The sequence below is a fragment of the Ceratosolen solmsi genome, unplaced genomic scaffold, assembly GCF_000503995.2.
Source record: "Ceratosolen solmsi marchali unplaced genomic scaffold, CerSol_1.0 scaffold30, whole genome shotgun sequence".
In the NCBI taxonomy this organism is placed as follows: domain Eukaryota; kingdom Metazoa; phylum Arthropoda; class Insecta; order Hymenoptera; family Agaonidae; genus Ceratosolen; species Ceratosolen solmsi.
Window position 1 is genome coordinate 6,899,436 of NW_011948421.1, and position 25,623 is coordinate 6,925,058.

The 25,623-nt window shown below is 20.4% G+C and overlaps 3 protein-coding genes across 3 annotated transcripts; 2 read left to right on the forward strand and 1 right to left on the reverse strand.

Moving 5' to 3' along the window:
- The first annotated feature begins 1,996 nt into the window (after positions 1-1,996).
- On the forward strand, positions 1,997-5,512 carry Rcd5 (microspherule protein Rcd5). The gene is made up of 6 exons (XM_011498670.1): positions 1,997-2,133; positions 2,206-2,572; positions 2,667-2,867; positions 3,401-3,820; positions 4,334-4,549; positions 5,395-5,512. Exons 1-6 carry the CDS (start codon positions 2,075-2,077, stop codon positions 5,482-5,484), a joined length of 1,353 nt encoding a protein of 450 aa, XP_011496972.1. The 5' UTR covers positions 1,997-2,074; the 3' UTR covers positions 5,485-5,512.
- Positions 5,513-6,773: 1,261 nt separating this feature from the next.
- eIF3j (eukaryotic translation initiation factor 3 subunit J) lies at positions 6,774-10,686 on the reverse strand. Its single transcript, XM_011498671.1, has 6 exons — positions 10,450-10,686; positions 10,278-10,357; positions 9,059-9,172; positions 8,833-8,971; positions 7,345-7,506; positions 6,774-7,052 (listed from the first exon to the last, which is right to left on the reverse strand). Exons 1-6 carry the CDS (start codon positions 10,460-10,462, stop codon positions 6,871-6,873), a joined length of 690 nt encoding a protein of 229 aa, XP_011496973.1. The 5' UTR covers positions 10,463-10,686; the 3' UTR covers positions 6,774-6,870.
- Positions 10,687-15,695: 5,009 nt separating this feature from the next.
- Positions 15,696-24,216, forward strand: LOC105361685 (uncharacterized). Its single transcript, XM_011498937.1, has 11 exons — positions 15,696-16,395; positions 17,884-18,255; positions 18,591-18,858; positions 19,516-19,989; positions 20,081-20,345; positions 20,531-21,083; positions 21,395-21,701; positions 22,120-22,447; positions 22,881-23,250; positions 23,435-23,609; positions 23,945-24,216. The coding sequence occupies exons 1-11, from the start codon at positions 16,243-16,245 to the stop codon at positions 24,166-24,168; spliced, it is 3,489 nt and encodes a 1,162-aa protein (XP_011497239.1). The 5' UTR covers positions 15,696-16,242; the 3' UTR covers positions 24,169-24,216.
- Positions 24,217-25,623: the final 1,407 nt, after the last annotated feature.

Genomic DNA, 25,623 nt, shown 5'->3' on the forward strand with positions numbered 1-25,623 from the left:
CTGATCAAGTAGCAAGGGTTACCCCAAAGTACAAAAATACCAAGTTTAATATATTTGATAAAAGCATCTTACCCTAAACAATCTTTTTTAACTAAATAAATACTCGTTTTATAGTTAACTATCTTATTATTTCTATTAAACAATAGATACAAAGAGTATAGTAGATACGAATTTATGAGACACTTCGTCGAAATATTAATTTATTGACTTAATTTGAAATTCGAACTATGCATATAAATATTACAATAATCTTACTAATTTTGTTTAAAAGTAACTACATGATAAATCAAAAAAATTTTATACTTACTTTATATAGGATTTATTATTTATAATAAATAGTATAAACATATAATTAAATTTTCAAATATATAATTTAAAATTAATCTTAATTAATAAATATATAAAAATACATATTTTCACAATATCAATTCAAAACAGAATTTAAAATAATAAGTAAATTATTTTAAGTATTCTATTGATCATAAATGAATATTTTGGCATATATTTAAAAAATCCAGCTTTATATCTTTATCAAGTAGTCTTTAAAAAGTACATTTTTTATACTCAGTGAATAATGACAAAAGAGATAATAATGTACTTAGATTTTTAAGATTGCGAAAAGATCCACTAATGAGAAATACAGAGATTATTTGAATGGAACCACAAAAGTAAATTTGTCAAACTCGCACATTCTATACTAACGTATAGTAATCGTTATCTGTGGTGCTCTATATAAATGGTTTAACGCTGACTCAAGACTGCTAATGATACTTGCCAATATTTTTGTTATGTTTTACATAGTAAACATAACTATTCTAACCCATAAAAAGTAAAGGACGTTCAAAATATTTTTTTTTCATGTGTGTATAAATTTTATAATTAAGCATTCAATCTGACCCACATAATTTTTTTTTTCAAAAAAAAAAAGGTAATTAAGCAAAGGAGACATATCAAAATAAGAGCCAAATACTGGCGCAAAATTAAAAAAACATTCGACCATTAGATCCAAATGGATATTTGTTTATTATTAAAACAAGATATATATTATTAATAATTAATTATAAAATATAAATAAGTAAATTTTCAGTAAATATATATTATTTACTATTCGTTTAAATATCTATTTAAAATTATTATTATGAAAAGATTAATTTACACTATTTATTTACACCAAAATAATTACACTATTTATTTCTACTATTTAGGAAAATTTTTAAATAGAATTATTATGGCAAAATTTTTCTAATAAAAAAATTATTACAATTTTTTATAAAATTTTTTCAAAAATATTTAAAAATTCTGAAAAAATTTGTAAATTGAGAATAATGCACTATATTATAAAAAATTATAATATAATATCAGATATAAAATGTATCAAATAAAAGAAGAATGATGTATTAAGTAGTTTCATTTTTTTAAATTTGCAAATATTAACGAGGAATGTTTTTAACAAACCTACATAAAATTTATATATATATTTGAATCTGCATATGCATATACACATTGGTATATACATATTTAGAAAAACATAAAAAGAAATTAAAATAATTTAATTTGTATTATTGTTAATAGTACAATTATGCATATTTACACATATCCTTTATATACCTAAATTCATTTAATAAACATATTCATAAGCGTATACATACAAAGTATAATATAAACAAGGAAACATATGTTTATATTAATATTTATTATAAAATATTTTTAATATTTTTAGAATATTTTTGAATATTTGGAATTAATATTAGTAATAATATATATCATATACAAAATATTTTGTAGATTTCGCACCACAGTTTGACTTCCGTTTATTCAATGCAATGCAAGTTGCATGCATTTAAATAACCAACCACCATAAAGCACAAAATTCAGGCAGGAGAAATTACGGAACATGAATTAATCAATTTGTTAATTTTCTTAAATGATGTACACTTTTTTTAAATCAATAGAAAGTTAAAGCAAACGAAGACAATAAATATTGCAAACATTACATTTAAAAGTTTTTAATAGAATTTATCTAATTTGTATAGTAATTTTATTTGTAGGCTTGTCCGAATGTTCACATACAATTATGGCATTAAATTTACCTATGGATTCATCTTCAGATTCAATGGGAACAAAAAGAAGAAGGTTAAAACATTTAAATTTACCATTTAAAATTTATAATATATAATAATTGAAATTATTCAATTTTTTAAATAGTTCATCCCGAACAATAAAGCGAAAAAAATTTGACGACGAGTTAGTAGAAACAACTTTTAACCTACAACCAACTACTACAACTACCAAATCTAATCCCCGATCACGAACTGTATCAGTTTCATCTGGATTAGATATTTTATCGGCACAAACTCTTCCGAGTTTGTCAACATCTGTTGTAATTCCTCATCTAGACCGCACTAATCGCAGACCAAGTAGACCTACAGGTTCTAGTGGAAATAATAGAAAAAATAAGAAAAATAAAAATCATCCCCATTCGATAAATGCTACAAAAGACCTAGGGCGATGGAAGCCAACTGACGACTTAGCACTTATAACTTGTGTTCAACAAACAAATGATTTAAGAATGGTTTGTATATATATAAAAAATAAATATTTAATTATTATATTAAAAACATAATTATGAAAGATAAGAATGCTGAGGAATTTTATTTTCTTTATAGGTACATCGAGGAACAAAATTTTCATGTCGTTTTACTCTACAGGAAATTCAACAAAGATGGTATGCTTTATTATACGATAGTGCAGTATCTCGTATAGCTGTACAAGCAATGCGAAATTTGCATCCTGAACTAATTGCAAGTATTCAGTCAAGAACGTTATATAGCAAAAATGAAGAAGATCTTTTGGGAACAATTAAATCTGTATGTATTTGTTTTTACAATTCTTAAAAATCAATCATAATCATTTTAAAAATAAATAAAATAAATAGTATATCTCATAAGTACATTAAATTAATGTAAAATTTCATATTATCATTTAATTTATTTAACATTTAAATTATGTTATAATATATTTTTGATCCAATGCTATTAAATATTTCAAGTAATCGTTTATTTTATATTTCAAGATTTTTTTATTAGTAAGTAACGAATTTTATATTTAAAATAATTACATCTTATAATAAATAAAATAATAATCGATCAATCTATATTTAAATAATAAAGGAAAGAATTTAAATAATAGAAAAGATATATAAATGGTATTTAAGATTAAAAGAATTTCGATTCTAAGTACTTTAAAGTATTAATAGAAATATTGAAATTATTTTTATTTTCAAGTTAATAAAAAAAAATATATTTATATATATATATATATATATATTGTTTCTTAATCTTATTGTACCTTGACGTATATTATATTATATTATATTCATTTATACATTTCTTCATTCTAGATTTCACAACCAAATTTAGAAGATTTCCACAATCTTTTAGAAATAAATGGTCAAACTTTTTATCCTGCAAGAACACCAAAATCATTATTGGCTCATTGGCAATTAATGAAACAATATCATCTTCTTCCTGATCAAACTGTTCAAAGTTTGCCTAGAGGTGAAAGTGTTTTAAATTTTTCAGATGCAGAGGATATGATCAATGATTCTGAATTAGTTGATCAAAAAGATGAAATTCTATATGGAGAATTGCAGATAATGGACAGAAAGAATAAGAAGGAAATAAGAATATTAGAAAATGAGTTAGGAAGGTGGCAAGTTCTTGTTGATAATGTCACTGGAAGCAATCAACCTGATTTCGATAATCAAACATTAGCAATATTGCGAGGACGACTTGTTAGATATTTAATGAGGTCACGAGAGGTAAATTGTCATATTTATTTAAAAACTTGAATTTATTAATACGATTTTACTTATTTCAAAAATTGTTTCAACCTTAAAAAAAATAATATAATTAAAAAAAATCTAATAATATATTTAAAATTACTAATAATTTAAATTATTTTGTTTAAAATTTCGAAGATTAGATTGTTTATTGTATAATTTGAATATTTTTCAGCTCGATTTATTGTATGTATTTGTTGTAAAAGTGACGAATAAATACAATGTAATGGTTAGTTGAATTATAAAAAATTATAATTTATAAATGTTTCATATTAATTCATACTATTTATTGTAATATATCGAAAAACAATAATTATTAAATATTTTAACTGCAATTTATTTCTTTTAATCAAACTATGAATTAATTTGAACTTTTAATTTAGATATTTAAAGCAAATAAAATATTAAATACTATTTTAATATTTCTAAAATATCAGTAAAATGTTTATTCTGAATAAAATTAGTTTGTACATAAAAATTATGTATATATAGATTACTGTTGGTCGATCTACAAAAGATCACAGTGTAGATGTCGATTTAACTCTAGAAGGCCCAGCATGGAAAATTTCTCGACGTCAAGGTACAATAAGATTAAGAAACAATGGAGACTTCTTTTTATCTTCTGAAGGCAAGCGACCAATTTTCGTTGATAGTCGACCAATTCTTGCTAGTAATAAAATGAAGCTCAACAACAACAGTGTTATTGAGGTATAAATTCATAAATAAGTAAACAGAGTAGTAAAATCTCAAAATAAATGTTGTATTGTAAAGTTACTGTACTAATTTTCGTTTTAATATAGAGATAAACAATTACTTTTTAATACATATATAAAAATTAATAGAAAAAGATTTAAAATATAACAAATTCTTGAAATTTGCATTAAGCCTAACTTCTAAAATTAATATAGTATGGATGGACAATATAATTTGAATATAATAATAGATACAAATATTACACAATATATATATATATATATATATATTCCTACAAAAAAATAGAATTTACCCTGTATTTATTGTTTTTTATTATTTTGTATTTTTTTTAGATTTAAATTTTTGTAATTTCAAGTATTTTGATAATTAAGTAAATTTTAATCAAATTTAAGAGTGTTTTTTACTACAAATTTATTATTAATATTAAAATGTTAAATATGTATAATTATAAATAAAATTATAAATATAATTAATGTTATTATATTATAATGTTAAAAACATTAAATTTTGTTCATATTACAATTATAAAAATCCGAAATAAAATGTATTTAAAATAATTATCTTTAATTTGCTTTCTTATTTACATGTATTATATATGTTGAACAATATATCTATGAAGCTTATAATTTTTTAGGATAATTTATTTGTATTTATTATTGTGTTGAAATTATTAAATTAATTTTTAATCTTGTAGAATTAATTATTAATAAATTGAATAAATGGAAAAAACAAATATAAAAATGAAATGCAATGAAAATAATATTTATTTATTTTCTTACTACTCTGCATCATTAAAATAATATAAATTATTTATAGGTTCAATTCATATTTTTGTTTAGATTGCAGGTTTAAGATTTATTTTTTTGATAAATCAAGAATTAATATCTGTAATAAGACAAGAAGCTGCAAAGTTAAATTTAAATCCATGAACCAATTTAATTTAAAGTTAAGTTTATAAATAAATTCTGTAAATATACAATATTTAAATTATCAATTTTTGGATCATTTATTCGTTTGTAAATTTATTATGTATACAAATATTTTATGTACTATATATTTAAAGAAACTAGTTTTCAAACATTAAGAAACAATTAAAAACTGTAATTATATAATATATGTTTTGTTACTTACCAAATATTCTTTTGTATAAGTATATTCTGAATTCAAAAGTATAAAAATTAATTTTTTAAAATATAATCATTTTTGAAAAACAGCTTTTATCCTGCTTGGCATAAATATATATATTTTATAAGTAATTTTTCAAAAGTATATTATTTGTATAACAAGCACACTGCTATCTAGTTTCTAGCTAAATAATTTCAATTAATTGTCACTTAATGAACATTAAACATTAATTTTAATGTAAAGTAAACAATGAATTAGTTATATTTTTACCTTAAAAAAAAAACTAAAAAATTAAATGTATTAAATTTAACTTCAGCATAAAAATACTTTCAAAATATAATCTGACAAATAATATTAAATATATTTTCAAATTTGATCATTATTAATTTAATGTTTCCAAACATTGTTTGTACATAATTTTAGTACATGTATCATCAATATTTGGTAATTGTACATTTCTATATAATTATAATTATTTTGTTTTCATCTGCTCAATAAGTTTTTTTATAATATTACTATGAAAGTTTTTTTGGCCATTAAAATATATATGAATGTTTCGTAAATTCACTAATGAAGAGTATTGAATTGAAAATAAAATGAAACTTTCATGATAGCATTATTAATAGAACCAGGATGTATTGATATCAATGGAAAAATATTATATACAAATTTTCTCTTAACAAAATCTAAAGCACTTACATATATTTCTTTCATAATTAGTAAGCTCAGTTAACTATAGTACTTCAACATATTGAAATTTTTTCACGAAAATACAATTTTTTTTTACTATTTTGGTTTTATTTGTGCCGTACTTATGTTAAAATTAATTATTTTATAAAAATTAATTAACAGTATATTTTATTTATATATTCAATGTTTCTAAATAAGTTGTATTTTTGTTTTAAATAAGTAAATATAAAACTTTAACACTGTTTTAATAATGAACTTTTTAAAATAAATAATAATAACAAAATAATGGCAACATCAAAAAGCATCAATTTAATATTCTAACAAATTGTTCTCACATTTTAAATATAAAATTGATGTTATAAATGTAAATTTTACATATTTGTATAGCAAACAATGTTTACGTTTTCAAATAAAAATTTGTAATTAATTTAGCACATATATGTATAGTAAAATTGTAAAAACTTGCACGCAATTAGAATGTACAAAATCGTACGGAGTCGCTACATAAAGTCATCGTAATCATTTTCATACGAACTTAAATTATAATCAGTTTTACCTTCAATCCTTAATGTTGCTTTACCTTTGCCTTTATTCTTCTTTGTTTTTTCTTTTTCCATTTTTATTTTTTCAGTATGCAAACTTTCTATTATTGTTTTTACTTTTCTTAAAGATGATACTGGAACTAAAAATAGAAAAATCAAGTGATTTTAACGGAATTATTCAATTTTAAATAAAATTTTTAACATAAAAGATATTTTTAATTATTCAAATTAGAGTGATTATATTAATTTTAAAAATTAATAAAAACAAAGTTTTATTATAATTACTAATGTAATATTTTTTGTTTAATAGTCTAAAAATAATGTGACTGATTGGAAAAAATCAAAATATTACTTTTAACTAGTAGAAAATGAAATATAAATAGAATATAATTATAAAACTTAAAAAATTATTAATATATATAGTTTACTCACGAGTTAGAGCAACGTTTTTAATTAATTCTTCAGCAAATAATAGATAATCCATATGTTTATTAAAATGATTGATTTTCATTATCAATGCATCTCCAAATTCTTTAAATTCGTTGGCATTCGTCGGTGTCATAGCATCAATACCCATTGATACTTCTGATACTCCTTTAAAAGAGAAATAAAAAGAAATATAATTTAATTTATTGCATTAAAATTATTTTATTTCACTAACTTAAAAATGTAAAAAAAATACTAATAATGAAAAAATATAAAAAATATTTATTTAAAAATGTAATATGTACATTCTTATTTTAATATTTTAACGTTATAATAAATAATAAAAATTAATTATATAAAAATATATGGTCATTTATAAATTTAAAACAATTTATATGTATCATATGAATTTATTAATATTAGAATTTATTTCAAACGTATTAAATTAACAATTGATTTAATAAAATTATTAATTGTAATTTCTTTGGTTGTCACAAACAATAAATTATAAATATAAAATAAGGTTATTTAAGAACTGAATTGGACACAACGGTTTATTGTCATAAGATAATAATTTTTATTAACATACAGAATTAACTAAATGAATAAATTACTAATGATAATAAACGTATATCTTGAATGTACATAATGCAATTCATTCAAATTTTTTCCCGATACCATAAAAACGATTATATTAACATTTTAAAGCTAAAATTAAATAACTAAATGAAATGCAACATTTATAATTAACTACTAATCTTATATATAGTATACAATACTGTTTAAATATATTTGTTATATTCATTTGTGCTTATACATTGATATAACTTTTAAATACATATTTCCTTACCGTTGTGCCAAAAAAATATTTACGAACTGCAGTTCTAAGAACCCATTTTTTATTTATTCCACAATGATTATAATTATATATAATTATGTACAATTATTAGAAAATTTATTTGTTAATTCCTCAAAAATATTTTATTCCAATAGTGAAATTTTTTAAAAAATTGTATACTAATTGAAAAAAATATTAAAGCATAATCATATGATTATATATAAAAAATCTACATGTAAATATATATATATATATTTATGAACAAATTGCATAAAGATACACAATTTTTTCTAAAATTATTATATTAAAAAAATTTAATAAGTAAACAAAGTATATACTTATCGCATTAACATTGAATGTTGTTTTACAATGAGTATTATTAAATATTCCTAAAAATATATAAAACTGAATAGAAGCAATCACATTTATTCCTATAAATCTCGAATTAATAAAAATCACAGATATTTTATAAGTTTAAAAATACAAAATTAGTTTTTTTAAATTTACATTCAAATGAGATATGCATAATTACAATCACTTGAGAAATGTCCACAAGTGAATGGCAAGAAAAAAAATCTCACACAGTTAATATTATTTCTTTTCACTTTTTTCTTTTTGAGATTTACGACAACTAAAGTCTACAAGGTTTGACAAACCAAAAGTTTCCATAGCAAGCCGGAGATCTGCTTCTTCTTGTAATTTTTGTCGTCTGAGCAGTTCAGCTCTTCTTTCTTCTGGTGTCAAGGCTTCATCCTTTTCTTTTACTTTTCTTTCTTCTTCTTCTCGTTCTTTTTTCTGTCATAATGTTTATTACATTATTTTTTTTACTTTAATTTTATTTATCATTAATTAAAAACAAAAGTTTCATTAGATTATACAAACCTCTCGTTCTTCAATTTTTTCAGATAAATTTTTCTTAGGCTTTGCTTTAACCTTCAAAACTTCTGCTGGTTTTTCAACGTCTTTTTTTTCTTCATTTATATCTTCCCAACTTTCCTGTATTAATAAAAATATAATTTTAAAATAAAATCTATTTAGCTTACATATTAATATACATTTATGTATTAGAAATAATTCTATTATCAATTAATAGCTTTAGTACACTTATTATGTTATTTATATTTTTAATAGATTTACATAATTATATAAGTTCATTTGTATTATTTTTTTATTTATTTATTCTTTTATGGAATACAAAAAATTTAAATCCATAAATTTTATTAATTTTTACCACATAATACTTAATTAAATTTCATTTGTAATTCATATAATATATATCTTATAATAATTCAAATATTTAGAAACAAAAATTTACATATTTTTTAAATATAAATGTAACAAATCAAGTTTTTCAGTTAAACTGAAAACTAATCTTACCTTTTTAGTGTAAATATAATTAAGTTTTTTTTTTATCAACATACTATATTATAGGTATTTTATATTATAAATTTTTTTAAGCTAATAGCTCTCTAATTTCTTACTTAAATGAAATTAAACGAAGTCAATCTCACTTCACAATATATTATCAATTTATCTATATTGCAGAAAAATAAAAAAAAATTCATAGAAGAATTTAATAAAAGATATTTTAGTGATAAAAACAGCTGTTGATAGCATTAATCAGTGACACTTTTATCAGCACATTAAATATCATTATTTGTAAAAACTTTTTAATGTATCATGATTTCATAAACAAGTAAAATATATAATATATAGTTTTTATAAAAAATGATATCAAAAATAATTAGGAATATAAGGCAGACGTTAATATAAAACATAACCCTTGCAAGTTCTATAATAAATTAAAAATTTAGACGTTTAAAAATTAATAAAATATTATTTAATCAATATGTGTGAATATTAAAAATCTTATAATTTTTTTATATATTAAAATATATTTATATCATTATAAATCGTTTTGAAGGAAATAAGCCATGTGGCAAATTAAAAAATCTGAATTCATATATAATTTACACATACTTAAGTGTGTCCATCTACGAAATGCACGTGCGAAATAATAAATACGCATATATTCTGTAAAACTTATGTATAAAATAATATTAAATTTCATGATCCTTAGAAAACAATATAATAAACGTACTATGACTTCTTCTTCATCCTCGCCTTCCCACTTATTAGAACGTATTCCAAGATCGAACTCGGACTCGATTTTTTCCGATTCTGCAATAAGAATATTTCATTTTGAATGCTTTCAACCAAATACATTATGCTATGAACCAAATTTTCAAATAGTTCGAGAAAAGTATTTTTACCCCAATCATCCATAGTAATTATTTTATTATACTTTTTTAACGTATAAGTTCTTTCACACTATTAAATCCATCCGATTGAAAATACTAAAAAGTACATACAAACTTCACCTACAATCTTAATATTTATCTTTGCTTATATTTTCTGATAATTTTATAATATTGCTCCTGTCGTTGCTGACAGTATTGACTGCTAAATTGGATTCGACAAGAACGTGTCTGGCCCACCATATTAGCATGTAAATTAACTCTGTAGCTGGCGTTGCGATCGATCTTCATACATAGATTCTAAATAAGATAAATTAAAAATTTTACTGCATTTCTTATATTTTTCAATTTATTTAAATTATATTATTTTTTTTATATTATGTATCAATTTACAATATTCAATAAAAAATTACCTTAATATTTCAATTCAATTATATATCTTTACAATAAATATCCATATATTTGGAAAAAGTAGTTTAATCAGTATATCCCGAAATAAATTGAAGTATACATTTTAATAATAAGAATATAAAACAAAAAGTATTCCTTTACAATATATTATTATATAAATCATTAAACATCAAATTAAATTAATAGCATAGTAAAAAATAATAAATTTGACGAATTTCAATTTTTGAATAGAAAAAACAAAATAACATGAATGGTACTTATCACGATTTCAAATAAATGTAAAAAAGTAAATAATTTTATATAAAAATCATAAATTGATGATAATAGTGAATATATGTACTTTAATAAGATAAATTAATACTAAATATTGAATCATGTAACTAATTTTATTTCGTGTTTTGTAGCATTTACTATATTATAAACAGTATCAAAAGATTAAATTTCTATCATACAATGCATTGTATAGCATTAAATAATATAATCAATAAATACAATAAAATCTACAAACGATAATGTATTCTGTAATTGCATGCTAGATTATTGCAATTGTTCAATATAAACTATCTGCTAAAAAGTCCCTTTTCTAATATGCATTCTAAAGTTTTTTTAAGTATATGCTGATAAACATGATATTTTCATAATTATTAAATGTATGAATATGATTTTTATTAAAAAAATATATCTTATTTCATTACATTGTGTCTCAGAATTAACTTCAACTTTTATTTCATTTTATTAAATTAAAATCAAATTGCAAATATATTTTTGTTTGAACTGATCAAACGAATAACCAAAACATTTGAAATTTGCTATTCAATAAAATTGGTATATTTTGCATATGCAAATATATAAAAAAAATATTAAAATTCTTGATTTAAAATATTTATAAAATAAAAAATATTCAAAACATAAGTATTGTATATAATAAAAAACAATACTTATTAATATACTTAACAATATAATATAATCTTAAGCTAGCATTACAAAAATAATTATTTATTTTTAATTCGTAGTTTAACTTTTTTTCTGCAACAATAAAAATACAACTACTGTTGATGTAAAATTATACATATTAGAATATATTAAATAAATCAACATGATTTTATCTTAAATAATATACTATATATTTTTAATTTCTTTTAATCAATTCATTCATATATTATAAACAATCTTTTTTAGTATTAAATAAATTTGTAGATGTATTTAATTTGTAATTGTTAATAAATCATTTTTTTACTCTTTAATTTTGCAACATAAAAATTACAGATTTGCAGCTCTTGTGTATACAAAAGCATATATGTGAAAAAAATTGTTTTCTAATATATAATTCATTCTAATATATACATTTCAAAAATATATTTGTATAATTATTATCTTCAATAGAAACTATATTTATATTTCAAGTTAAACAAATTCTTTTAATTTTAATCTCTAAATTTTACTTTCCTTCTAAATAATGTTAAATAAATAAAGATATTCTGTTTGCTTCAATTTAGAAAATAATAAAAATTTAACTAAATTTATGGTAATCTTTCTAGATTTATAAACAAAACCTATCTCTTCAAATATGAAAAATCACAATATTCAACTAAAATAAAATTAAACAAATTTATTAATCATAACTTATATATATTTAATACAAATGATTATTTTATTATTTGTTATTAATCTTGTTCTTTATTAGATTATTAAAATAATTCTTTAATTATTTCAAAATATTGAATACAACATATTGGTACATTAAAATAATTCATTGTTTTAATTATAGTAAATACCATTATAAATTTTAATTAATATTAAATTATTTGTGATACTGCAGCTGACTTTATTTAATAGTAACTAATTGTATAATATACAATTAATTTTATTCTAATACAGAATATTTGGAAAATATCATAAATATTAGTGATATTAAATACAAAGACAAAATAAAAACATTAATAATTCAACAAGAAAAATATTTCAAATACTCAAAAATAGAATAGTTCCAAAATTTTATTATTATTTATTAATATAAATATACTAATATTAATATAAATATATTAATAAATAATTATCTAAATACAAATAAGAGAATTATGTTTATGAACAAACTTAAAAAAAAATCATTTTTAAGTTCAAATATATTTTTACAACTTAAATACAATTATAATTCATATAAATATGCAATTATTTCATATTTTGCACTAACAAAATTATAATGTAAAATTTTATATATTATATCATTTAGTATATAATACTTTGATAATTTATCATCCGAATATTGAAATACTATAAAAATTATTTATTCTTAAAAAAAACAAATATAATAAAGAAAACACTATTTCTATAATACAATTCGATAAATTTCTAATAATAATACCATATCATCTTTTTACTTTCAGGTATGATGAAATTTCAATTGAAATCTGTGCATATTTGATAAATTTGCTAATCCATTATATAGTGCTTTTCTACATTCTTAAATGATGGATGATTTTCTCTACGAAATAAAAAAAAAATGATCAAGTTCTTGTTAAAAACATTAAACATAAATATTTGATTAATAACATTTATTATTTCACAATAAATCTACAACTTTTGTAATTATTCTGTAAATCTACCATTTTTATATACTATGTAAATTAAAAATAAGTATGGATTATTCTATAAAATGATAATATGCAAATAAAACATTTATAAGATATAAAATACAATTTTTCACAAATAATTTATAAACTTTTGAAGTTTTATATTTATTAAAATTAGAATATAATTATGACTTCCATATTATGTATTTTTATTTTTATAAATATTATGTATATTCTATTTTTTCAATACACTACCAAGTTTTATGGTCTCTCAATGCACACATATTTACAAATTTTTTTTATTAATATTTGGTTCACACTTCCAACTTTATTTGTCATAATGCTATGTATATATGTATATATACATATAGTTATTAATCTCAACAGAATATTTAAATTAATTGTGAATATTCCCACCTATAACTAACTGATTAAAATTATTATTGAATTGTATAATTAAAAAATGGTACTAGTCTAATTTTGTAACTGAAATAAAATTTCAATGTTAGCTTTTACTTATTCTTTTATTACTTAGTCATTCTAAATATTTGTATACGGTTTGTTAATAAATAAATGTATAATTTAATACTGATTACATACTGGTTCGAAAAAGAATACATTTTATTTTATTTATCATATTTAAAGTTTTGCTTTGTACCCAAGTTCTAAGCCAATCATATAAATCATAAAGAATACATGCTTAAATATGCAATTGCCTATTATTCCGCCATTTTGTACTGCTAAATCATGAATGTTTAATAGTATAACATCGGATGACGCGTCTCTAAACCGAAATTTTTAGAATCCACTGTTTTAATTATCTCTTGAAATAATTTGGATATCACTATATTCGAATTTACTTGTACAAATTTATTTTGAACATTCATTCGTAATTTTTTTTTAATCCTTCAATTACAATTTTTTCATAAAAATTTGATCTTTTGAAAAAATATAGTAGTTTTTAATAACGAATAACATTGTATTATAATCTCTTGTGTAGTTTTAGTTGTGTTATATACAAAATCTTGAATATAACTGTTGATGATATTGAAAATTTCTTTGTTATGTATTATATAAATTTAACAAAACCCATAGTGTTATTACTAAAACTACATAGGAATAACATGATTATTCAAAAATGTGACGATTTACATTCATATGTAAAAAATGATGGAATATCGTTCAGGTACAGAATTATAAAATAAATATAAGATTAAAGAAATATCTGAGAAATTGAATAATTAGTATGGATATCAAATATTTTACAATGCAGATTCATCAATTCATTTTGCAAGGTTTTGTCAATTAATTAATCATATAATTACAAATTCTTCCATACAGACAAAAATACCTTTGGGAATAATATTTAATAAATTTTAAACTGATGTTCAAATATTTTATTTAAAATCAATATATTTTTTTAGTTTTGAAAAAATTCTTTTAATAAAAAGTGTTATAATATGCAATTGAATTTTATATTATGTTTCTTCAAATAAATAAAATATTACATACTTATGTTATTTTTCTTAATATATAATGTTGATATTTTACCAATTAATTTTATCAATAAAATCCAATTTAGTTTATACATATTAAAGGTATTTTTTACTTGGATTTTCATAGACTTCAAATTTAAATATTACATTAAACTGCCATTTTTTACTAATAGAATTGAAAATAACTCTTGATCAATCAAGATTATCTAAATTTTTATATTTCAAAAGAAAAGAACTATGGGATAGACCTCTTTTTTTATTGATAAATCTTGTACATATATTAATGTCAGTTTGGATTTTATAAATTATAAGTTTTTTATACATCTATAATCCATAAAATTAAAAGAATGTCAATTATGATTCTTATTTATTTAAGATTTTGTCTTATTTAGACTAAATTATTTTTTCATTATTCTTATATAATTTTTAAAATGTTTAGATATATATATATATTACAATTTAATATTATTTGGTATTAGTTACACCATTTTTTATTTGATAATTATAAATCAATTAAAACAAGCTACAAATATTCATTTGTAATTTCTAGAGCTACTTAAAAACTAAAAGCAAATTTATGTTAATTTACTAAAAGTCATTTTCTTACACAAAACAAATATAAAAATATACTTTTTAATATTAATTATTAAATTAATATTTTTAATAAATTACTTTTAGTTTAAAAATATTTTCAGCATAAGTTTTTATAATAATTTGTGGATTATAAATCAGTTATCTATAAAAAATATTTTTTAATTGATAAAATGGTGTATTTATAAAGTTACTCAATAAACAAATGTTTCATATTACGATATCCTACATACATAATATTGATTAAATTATTTTTAAAGACAATAATTTTTTTTAATTTGCACATTTTTCAATAATGAAATATAGCAAGATGTAAATGGTTTTATTTGCTCTACAGTCAACAGAACTCCAATCAATTGATTCTAACAGTCAGCAACATGAATAACAGATGCAGCATTTGATTTATGATAGTAGTAGATTTATTACCAGTAGTACAAATGAGAATAAAAACATCCTTTATATGATTAACCCACAGATTTTGCATAGTGAAATAATTCTTAAACAGATTTCACTGATATCTAGTATAACTTCGTATAAATCCCTATAAGGAATAGTGGTGCCGATGTAGACTATGTTTATAAAGTGGGTAACCAGCAACAACCTAGTAACAATTATAAATTTCAGTATAGTAGTGAAGCAAAACACATGGCCTTGGCAAATGATTGTTCTGTCATTTTAAGGCTTGATCCCAAAGGCACCACTGCACAACAAAAACATCAATCTTGTACTGTTGTGCATCAATGCTTGATAAACCTGATGCTAATTCAACACCACTATTTGATAGCATTTCAAGCAGTAAAAGTGAAATTGAAATCACACCCATTATTAAAGGTCTTTTGTTAAGTGTATCAGAATCAAATAAATATACCATTAAGAACTGTAATGACATAAAGGTTTGTAAATTTGATAAATTTTTATGTAGATAATATATTTTATATTTAAAATATATACTTCCATTCTATGTATTTCCATTCTTGTACTTGAACTATACATATTTATAAATATATTCACAAATGTAGTCTAAAATATATAGTATATTATACTACATTATAGTATTATAATTCTGATATATATAGTTGTAAAAATAGAAATATTAATGCCCAATTATTTTAAATTTTAAAAATAATAAGAAAGTAATTGGAAACACATTTTCCTACACGGATTTGTCATGATTTTTTTGCTCAAAAAAATTCAAATTCAGTCAAAAAATCATTTTCTTAAATATATAGATCTATTTAAAGTCACAATATATTATACTTGAGAGTTAATACAATCCTTAAAATTTTTCAAGACTTCAAATAAATTTACAATATATAAAATACATATTTTATTTTTTATACAAATTTTTACTTTCTTTAGATACGATTTGATTTAAAATAAGTATAGAATTGTTAATTTAAATAAGTAGAATAAATTATATAATTAGCAGATATATATTAATAATACTCAATATATTTTATTGAAGGATAAACTTACATCCATATTTATTTTATTGTAATGTCAGGTATACATATTTGGTTGAATTAATATATAATCATAATATTTCAAAAATGACTATCAATATTATTTCTGTCATATGCTTTACCTAGGATATTTTTATATGATCACAGGCTTATACATTATAAGTTGTTTTACCTTCTTATATAATAAAAAGTTATTTCTTTTGTAAACCACCTAAAAATCTCATTTATTATGGCATTTATAATTTATAAATTAAAGTGAATCTCATGAAAAAATGAATGATTAAAACTGCTATTTTTATTTATAGTTGATAAATTAATAGAAAGTAAAATATTTTATATTTGATTTAATTATGATTAAACAATATATAAAAAACTTTAAATATTATATATATGCATAAAAGCATTAAATACATTAAATCTTAAAAATTATTAATATTTTAAAATTAAAAATACAACTCTTAATAATTAAATTGTTTTACTATATATAGCGTACACAGATAAATGAACTAGATAAATTTAATTTAAACAACGTAATCAAATTTTTCACATATTTATTAAATTTAGAAATTTATTATAGCATTGTATTTTCTACATTTTCATTGTCTTCACTTTAAATTAATTCAGTTTTTAGTTATATTTAATTAAATGATTCAGAGACTTTCTAATAATTTATCTAAGCAAGTAAGTGACTAGCATTTTCAATATTATAAAAAATGTGTAATATTTAATTTTTATATAGTTAATATAAAACAATTGAATCTATATTTAAATCTATATATATTTAACTTCTAAATATTTTTTCAGAATTATATAATATTAATATCAATTTAAAGCAATTGTTTTCATGTTGTTTTTCATCAAAATATTATTTCTTCCATAAAGTACTATTAAACAATTCTAAAATTAATTTTTTTTCAGAATCTAAAACAAAATAACGAAACTTCAGAGTTTACCAATAAATATAAACTCTATACTGTAAAATATGAATTAAAAACATTAAAATCCTCTAAATATTATAACCGTAATTATACAACCAAAGTATTACCTCTAAAAAGAAGCTCATCGATGCATCTAGTGGCTTCCTCGTCATCAACATTACCACTTAAGCGCAGTCAAAGTGAACTAAACCTTCACGGTAAAGAAAAAACTGTACCACAATTAATTTTCAATTCAACATCTTCCACTGCAACAATAGTTGATAACAAACCGTCCATGAATAACAAATTTATAGAGACCAGTATAAAAACGTGTACACAGGAGTTTCTAGGGCTGCAGGTCCCTGTATTAAAGGTAAGTTACTAATATTTTTTTTAGATTTCATTATTTAAATGATTTAATATTAACATATTCAGATTTTATTAACGTACTGTGCTAATTAAATTTAATACATATTTCCTTTTATATTTTTTATAGCAAATGAATTATGTATTAATTAATATTAAAAAATTAAACAGTTCTTATTTTATGTAACAAATTATGGTTTTCATTTTTAGTATTAATAATTTATTTTTAATTTTAAAATTTCATAAAAATAAAACTACTTTTTAATTACAAAAGAAACTTTATTTATTATCAATTTACTATTTAGATAAAAATTCATATTTGATTTTACTATTTTATTAAAGGAAGAAGAAAAACTACCACTTCCAGATAAATTAACTAGTTTTACATCAAGGATGCTTAATTCCATATTAAAAAACTCTAAAGGTATATATAAAAATGAAAACTCAAAACAATCCAGCATAATGGATATATCAAATACAAATGAAAATGAACAAAATCGTATACAGGCAGATAATAGTTCAAATTCATCATATAATATTGCATTGATGCTTCAAGAAAATAATACTGAAAATATTACTGGTTTACCAAATAGTTCTAATATTTCTACAGGTAACTTTATAATATAGTCAGATATATACATTATACAAAAGTGATTTATATTTATAGAAAATTTCAATTATCCAACCTATGAAACAAAATAAAAATTGTTTTATATAAAATTAATTTTAGACAGTAAACTTATGTTTATTTTCACATTGTATTTTTACTTTTAAAATTCTATTGTAATTTTTACATGTCAGTAATATTTCTCCATGTGTAGACATTTCTTCTTATTAGATTCATCGACAATGCTGTTATACATTGATCTTGACTTATAGACTGCAACAGTATGAAAGACTATACAGTCCAATCCCACCTCTATGTAATTTCTGATCTTATGGAATTTAAACAAAATTAAAATCCAGTTTTAAATTAAACCAATTTTGTTTATAGAAAAATATTTTTGTTGTATGTTAACATTTAAATACTTAATAGATTAAAAAATGTAAAATGCAATTTTTGAAGAATGATAAATTAATAATTTTGTTATAATAAATACAAAAAATAAATTACAAATTATATTATTTAAATTAAATGCTGATAAAAAACAGTAGTTCTATTTATATTTTTATTTAGTATGAAAGTTGAAATTTAATGACTTAGTATAAAATTCTGATGAAATATTGTATCATTCCAAATTAAATATATATTTATTTTATTATTTAGCTCTAATCTATGAAAATATACCATACAGCAGTAGTAGCCAGGTGTCTTCGATAGAAACAGGTTGTTCAAACTCAACTGTACCAAATACAAGTTCAAGTGTTGATGAAAAATTATGGGGAAATTCTAATAGTCTTGTACATGATATTGAACGTAGTGTTAATATTCTCAAGAGTCTTGTTGATGCAAATAAACTTGATAAACACGTTAAAAAGCGCCTCATACACCATGTAATTAAAAGACTTGTTAATGCTAAGTATACAGATGATCAAATCAAACATAATTTAGAAGAAAATGTACCATGGGATCCAGCTGAAGGAAGAAATAAAGTTCACCAAGCAGAAATTTTACAAGCTCTTGCTAAGAATATTACAGAATCATCAGAAGATTTGAAGCCATTACAAAAGAGAAAAAATATTAAAAAATCAGCATCAACAAATGAATTTAGCACCATTAAGGATATTATCAATATACCTAGTAATTTTCTTTTATTGAACACAAACTGTGTTTTATTTCATTTCAATTTTATTTTGAATAATAATATATTTTATGTTTTTTTTATATATAGCTGAAATAGAAAGTAGTAACAGTGACAAACTTGATAGAAATATAGATAGAACTACAATAGATGGACGAAATGCGAGCGTGGGTTTGCAAGATGATGATTGTAACAAACATAGTAGTAATTTACTAATTACCAAAAGTGAAAGTTCTGAATGTTTTTTACCTCAACAAAGATATAATAAAAATAATAAAATGAAAGATATATTCATAACTTCTACTTCACTGCAAGAGAAAAATAGAGCATTTTTAGATGCTGTTATTAATAGCAGGTGACAAATGAAATTTAATTATAAAATATGATATATGAAATGAATTAATTAAATTAAAATCATTTCTTATAATTAAAAAATTATTAATAAGAAACATTTTCTTCATTATTTTTAACTAAAATTTTAAAAATATATCTATGTAATATAAATATTGTACTATAAAATAATTTATTTCATAATAATAGACAAAATCAAATAGAATCAAGCAATGAACCTGATAGAAGTATGAATTGGCGTTTACCAGCCACTCTATCGGAGCGTATGTATAAATTTCGTCAATACAGTAATTCTGATTCAGAAGATACAAAACTTGTCTCATATGCAAAAAAGGAAAAACGCAATCAGCTCATATGGATAAATAATGAAATAAATCATTTATCAAATCTTAAAAAACTTCTTGAAGAATCAAAAATAAAATCTAAGAAACTTGGTAAATTTTCATTTAAAACAGTCAATCATCAGCAACAAGCTACTGACAATAATCTATTGAGCAAACAATGGTCTTCTCACAATAATCTCGCAAACAGTTCATTGCTAATCAATACAAACACAATCAGACATTTTAAAAAACGTAATAGCTGTACACAAACAGCTACTAAACATTCATTTGCTTATTCAAGAACTGGTAGTGAAATTGTATCAGCAAAAGTTGAAAGCTCCAACATAAAATTGACAAATGCTTATATACAGACATTACAACCACTGAAATCTCTTACTTCAGATTTATCCACTTCAAAGGTATATAAATATAAATGAATTCAAATATTTAGAAATAATATATTACATGCAATTAATAAGACTTATAGTAAATATAGAATATATAATATTATTTATAAAGTTTTCAAGTACAATTAAGTCTATTTTATGTAAATGCTGGAACATAATTTAATTTATTTTACAAATAATTTTTTTAATTTAATTCACGTAAATGAAATTTATCTTAATCCCTACTTAATTATTAAATTTATAAGGAAATTAATTTATTATTCCATTTTACTGATAAGTTAATATTTATTTTAATTTATTTATATAATCTTAAACATTTTTAGTTATATGCAGGTTGTCCAGTTCATCAAGCTGTTTTTTTGACTTGTACTTGTAGTGAGCAAGTTTGCCTATTTTGTAGTTCTAAATATCCATTACATCATCAGTTACTTACAAATGATAATCCAGATGTACTTAGCAAAATTAACTGTAAATTTAATGATGTAGAAAAAGAAATAAAGAACCAAATTAATAAAACTAAAGTAAAATGTATGTGTGAGCCGAATGATAAAAAATGCAACATTCAGAAAGTAGGAAAGCTAAGGAAATCTACAGATTATAAAGAAATACATAATAAACGTAGATGTGAAGGTTTGTAATAAAGTTCCATACATTATTAAGTAGTAGTGAAGGTATTATGTAAATATTTTATTTTTTGTTTTTTATAAATACTGTATTATTTTTTTAATTGCTATTTATATTATATAAATACTTTAATTATAATATTTAAGTACAAACTTATTTACAGTAAAATTATTACACTTAGAAATGTCATTAATTTTTATATTGAAAAATAATTTTTTAAATTAAATGTAAGCATTAATAATAGTAATGACAATTCTATTAATTTTTTTATTAATTAATTTAATTAAAATATTGAATGTATTAAGAATTATTATAAATTGGTAAACATTTTATGATAATTAATAATTATATACATTTCATATTCTCCAATTCTTTAATAATTGTAAGATTTATATAAGTATAATTATAATTAATTTAATTGCAGGTTTGATGTGTTTATGTAGAAGATACAAATTATCTGAACAGCTTACTGAAGAATTATCAAGAAAATGCAATTGTGAAGACAATAAATTCGTTTCTAATTTTGAAAAAATGAATATAAAGAAATTTTCAAAGGAAACGAAATTTCCTAATGCTTCTAGTACAGTTTACAATTGCAAGTGTAATAATTTAAAAAAAAGACTTGAGAATAATTATTTTAGTAAGCGAAAAATTCGACCTTGCTGTTTAGATAATTCAAATAAAGAGATCAATAATTTTTTAGATCACTGCTGCATGATTAAATCTGAAGATCAAGAAAATATTTATCCCAGGTAAATGAGACATGATTAAAGATAAAAATAAAAATAGTGCAAACATTTATAATTTATTTATAAATTATTAATATAATTATACAGTAAAATATTTCCTGTATTCAATAAATATATAAATAGATATAGTGAATAAAATATTTATTAAATAGCATAGCATAAAATTATGCGATCGAAATTTTCATAAATTCTTAATTTGTATCTTCAAGCTTTTTCAATTTTATATTTTCTTTTATGTCTACTTATCATCTATTGATATAATATTATAAAAAATACATTTAATGATTTTTGTTATTTCAATATAATATTATCTATAAAATAACGCCTTTAATATGAATTACTAAAAAGTTATAAAATTAAATTATTTATTTGCTATAACGATACTTTATGCAACTTAAATAAATATTTTGTTAAAAACTTATTTTATTTTGTTTAGTATAAACCATAGTATGCAAATGTTCAATGATTCAATATCAAATGAATATAAATGTTGTCCAATTTGTGGTATGATTTTTCAAAATGAACGGAATTGTGGATGTGTTATTAAAAATTACCCTAAATCTATCGCATACGAGTTAATTTTTTTTAATGACAAGAAAATTAATGAAATAGTCTTTCAACAGAAGGTTGATCTTGAAACCAAAAACGTAGAAAAAGAAGATTTAATATCAAACAAGTTAATTCATGAGAATAATATAGAAAGTTGTATGTGTGAAATATCACAGCACACAATTAATCTATACAATCACAACTACAATAACGAACAACTATATAAATTGAATAGTGAGAAAGGCATAACTTTACAGGTTGGTTGAAAGTTTTCCTTTTTCATTAATTTTAAGATAATATATATTATTTCATATTTATCATAAAATTTTTCAAGCTTTTGTATTTCTTCATAAAATTCATTCATTCTTTCTATTAAAACTTGTCTACATAATAAAAACATTATTGACTTTATAAAATATTGTTTCGTTTAAATAAACACAGGATTATTTGATTGCTAACAATCCTGGTTTCACTGAAAATGTTGAAATACGCCGTCAGTATGTATCTGAAATACAACGACTTCGTCAACTTAAGAAAAAGAAACGAGTACAATTACTGTCAATGAAAACTATTTCAACTAATTTAGTAATGTCATCAAAACAAGCTAAAGTTACGAGTAAGTTTTAACACATAGACTACAATAAAAATATTTTAAATTAATAAAATATTTGCATTTTGTATTCTTCATAAGAATTATAATTGTACATTAAGACTTAATGATATAAAACATATTTTATTCGATATAGTTTACGTATAAAAATTATTAAAAATATACCACTAAGTAATAATAAAAGTTATTTTAAATTTAAACAATTTTTTATTAGCGCATTATTTTAAAACAGAGAACTATATCAAGAGTATTTTTTATTTTGATATGCCTATATTTATATTTATGTTAAAAATTAATTTAAGAGGAGATATATCTACACCAAATATTTTTTTCATTTACAGATTATACACAGAGGAAAATTTCTGATAAAGACATGAAAATGAGACTGCGAAAACGATATTCTCAGTTAACAGAAAATCAAACTAAACGTAAACAACAAAAATTACAACAGGAAACAAGATGTAACAAACTAATGGCGAAAATATTTTGTAAAAAACTTCAGCAAAAGGTATTGCGAGGTCAGGTTGACCTATCTCAAAGCGTAAGCGTTCTTTCAAATTTATAGCAGCAAATATGCTTGCTAAAGAGAAAATATTTGTAATATTTTATTTTATTTAAATATGAAACAACATCAATTTCTTAAAGTTGTACAATTATTGATTTACTTAAAAGTATTTACCAAAAATGTTTGTGATTTTTAATAGTACGTATAATTATTATTTTTGGTTTTTAAAAAGTTTGTAACTAAAATCTATCTAAATGAAAATTATTGATCATTTTTTATTACAAAATATGTATGCCCAAATTCTTTAAAAATTAAATACATATATTTATAATTTAAGGATAGTGTAATTTTAGCTTTAGAATTTGAGACATACAACTTTTAATTTTTTAAAACATAAATTAACATAGTTATATATTTCGTTTTTAGTATTATATTTAATAAAAAAGTATGGCTTTAAATATAAGAACAATAAAAAAATATAATAATCTGCATAACAACTTAATGACTTATATTTAAGTTTCCATTTATAAAATCATTTTTAAAAGTGTTTTATTAATTTAATAAGTTATTAATTTATTGGCTACTTTTATTTTATCAAAAGTATTCATTCATATTGAAGTATTTAATATATTAGAAAAAGACTGAAATATTTCTCTAAATAAGTATATATATAAAAGTATATACGAAATATTATAAATTTGTTTATTGTAAAACACAGCTTTTTTTTTTTTTAATGGAATATATTGTATAATATTCTAATAAAATATAATTATAAATACAATTGTATATGTTTTTGGTAAAAAAATTATCTGAGATCAAGTTTAATGCTTATGATTTCTACCACTATTATTTCTACTTTTCAAAGTACATTATTAATTTTTTGGCTTTAAATAAATATTTAATAATTTAATATTTATTCTACAAATAAATTATAATTTTTATGTAATGAAAACTGTCTACAGTAATATAAATATAGTCAAATATCATTACATTGTTTGTGCAATGAAATTTTAGTTTTCAATTTAAGTTTTATAAAATTACATTCAGGAAAATTATTAACAGAATATAATTTTAAATAATATTTTATTTTTAATATTTTTGTGTATAATGCTTAAATAGACAATGAGTAATTATTTTTTTAGTAATTATTAATATTAAACTAAAAATCATTCTAATTAATTTATATTTAGTACTTTATAATTTAAATATTTGGGAATATATTTTCTAAGACCAAATAATCTTTTAAAGATATTAAATATATTTAAAATTTATATTCAGAAACAGATACTATCATAATTACAATTATATATCTAATATAGAATGTAATTAAAATATTAATATCCAAATAGTAAATATCATAATTTTTTGCCAAATAAAATCTACTTTATGAATAGTAAATACTTGTAAATGCACAAAAGTACTGTTTGTTTTTAATTTAAGTTGATTAATGAAACTGTTTTTGAATAAACTGGCAAGAATCTTATCTTATTTCAGCAATATTCTGTTCCTATATTA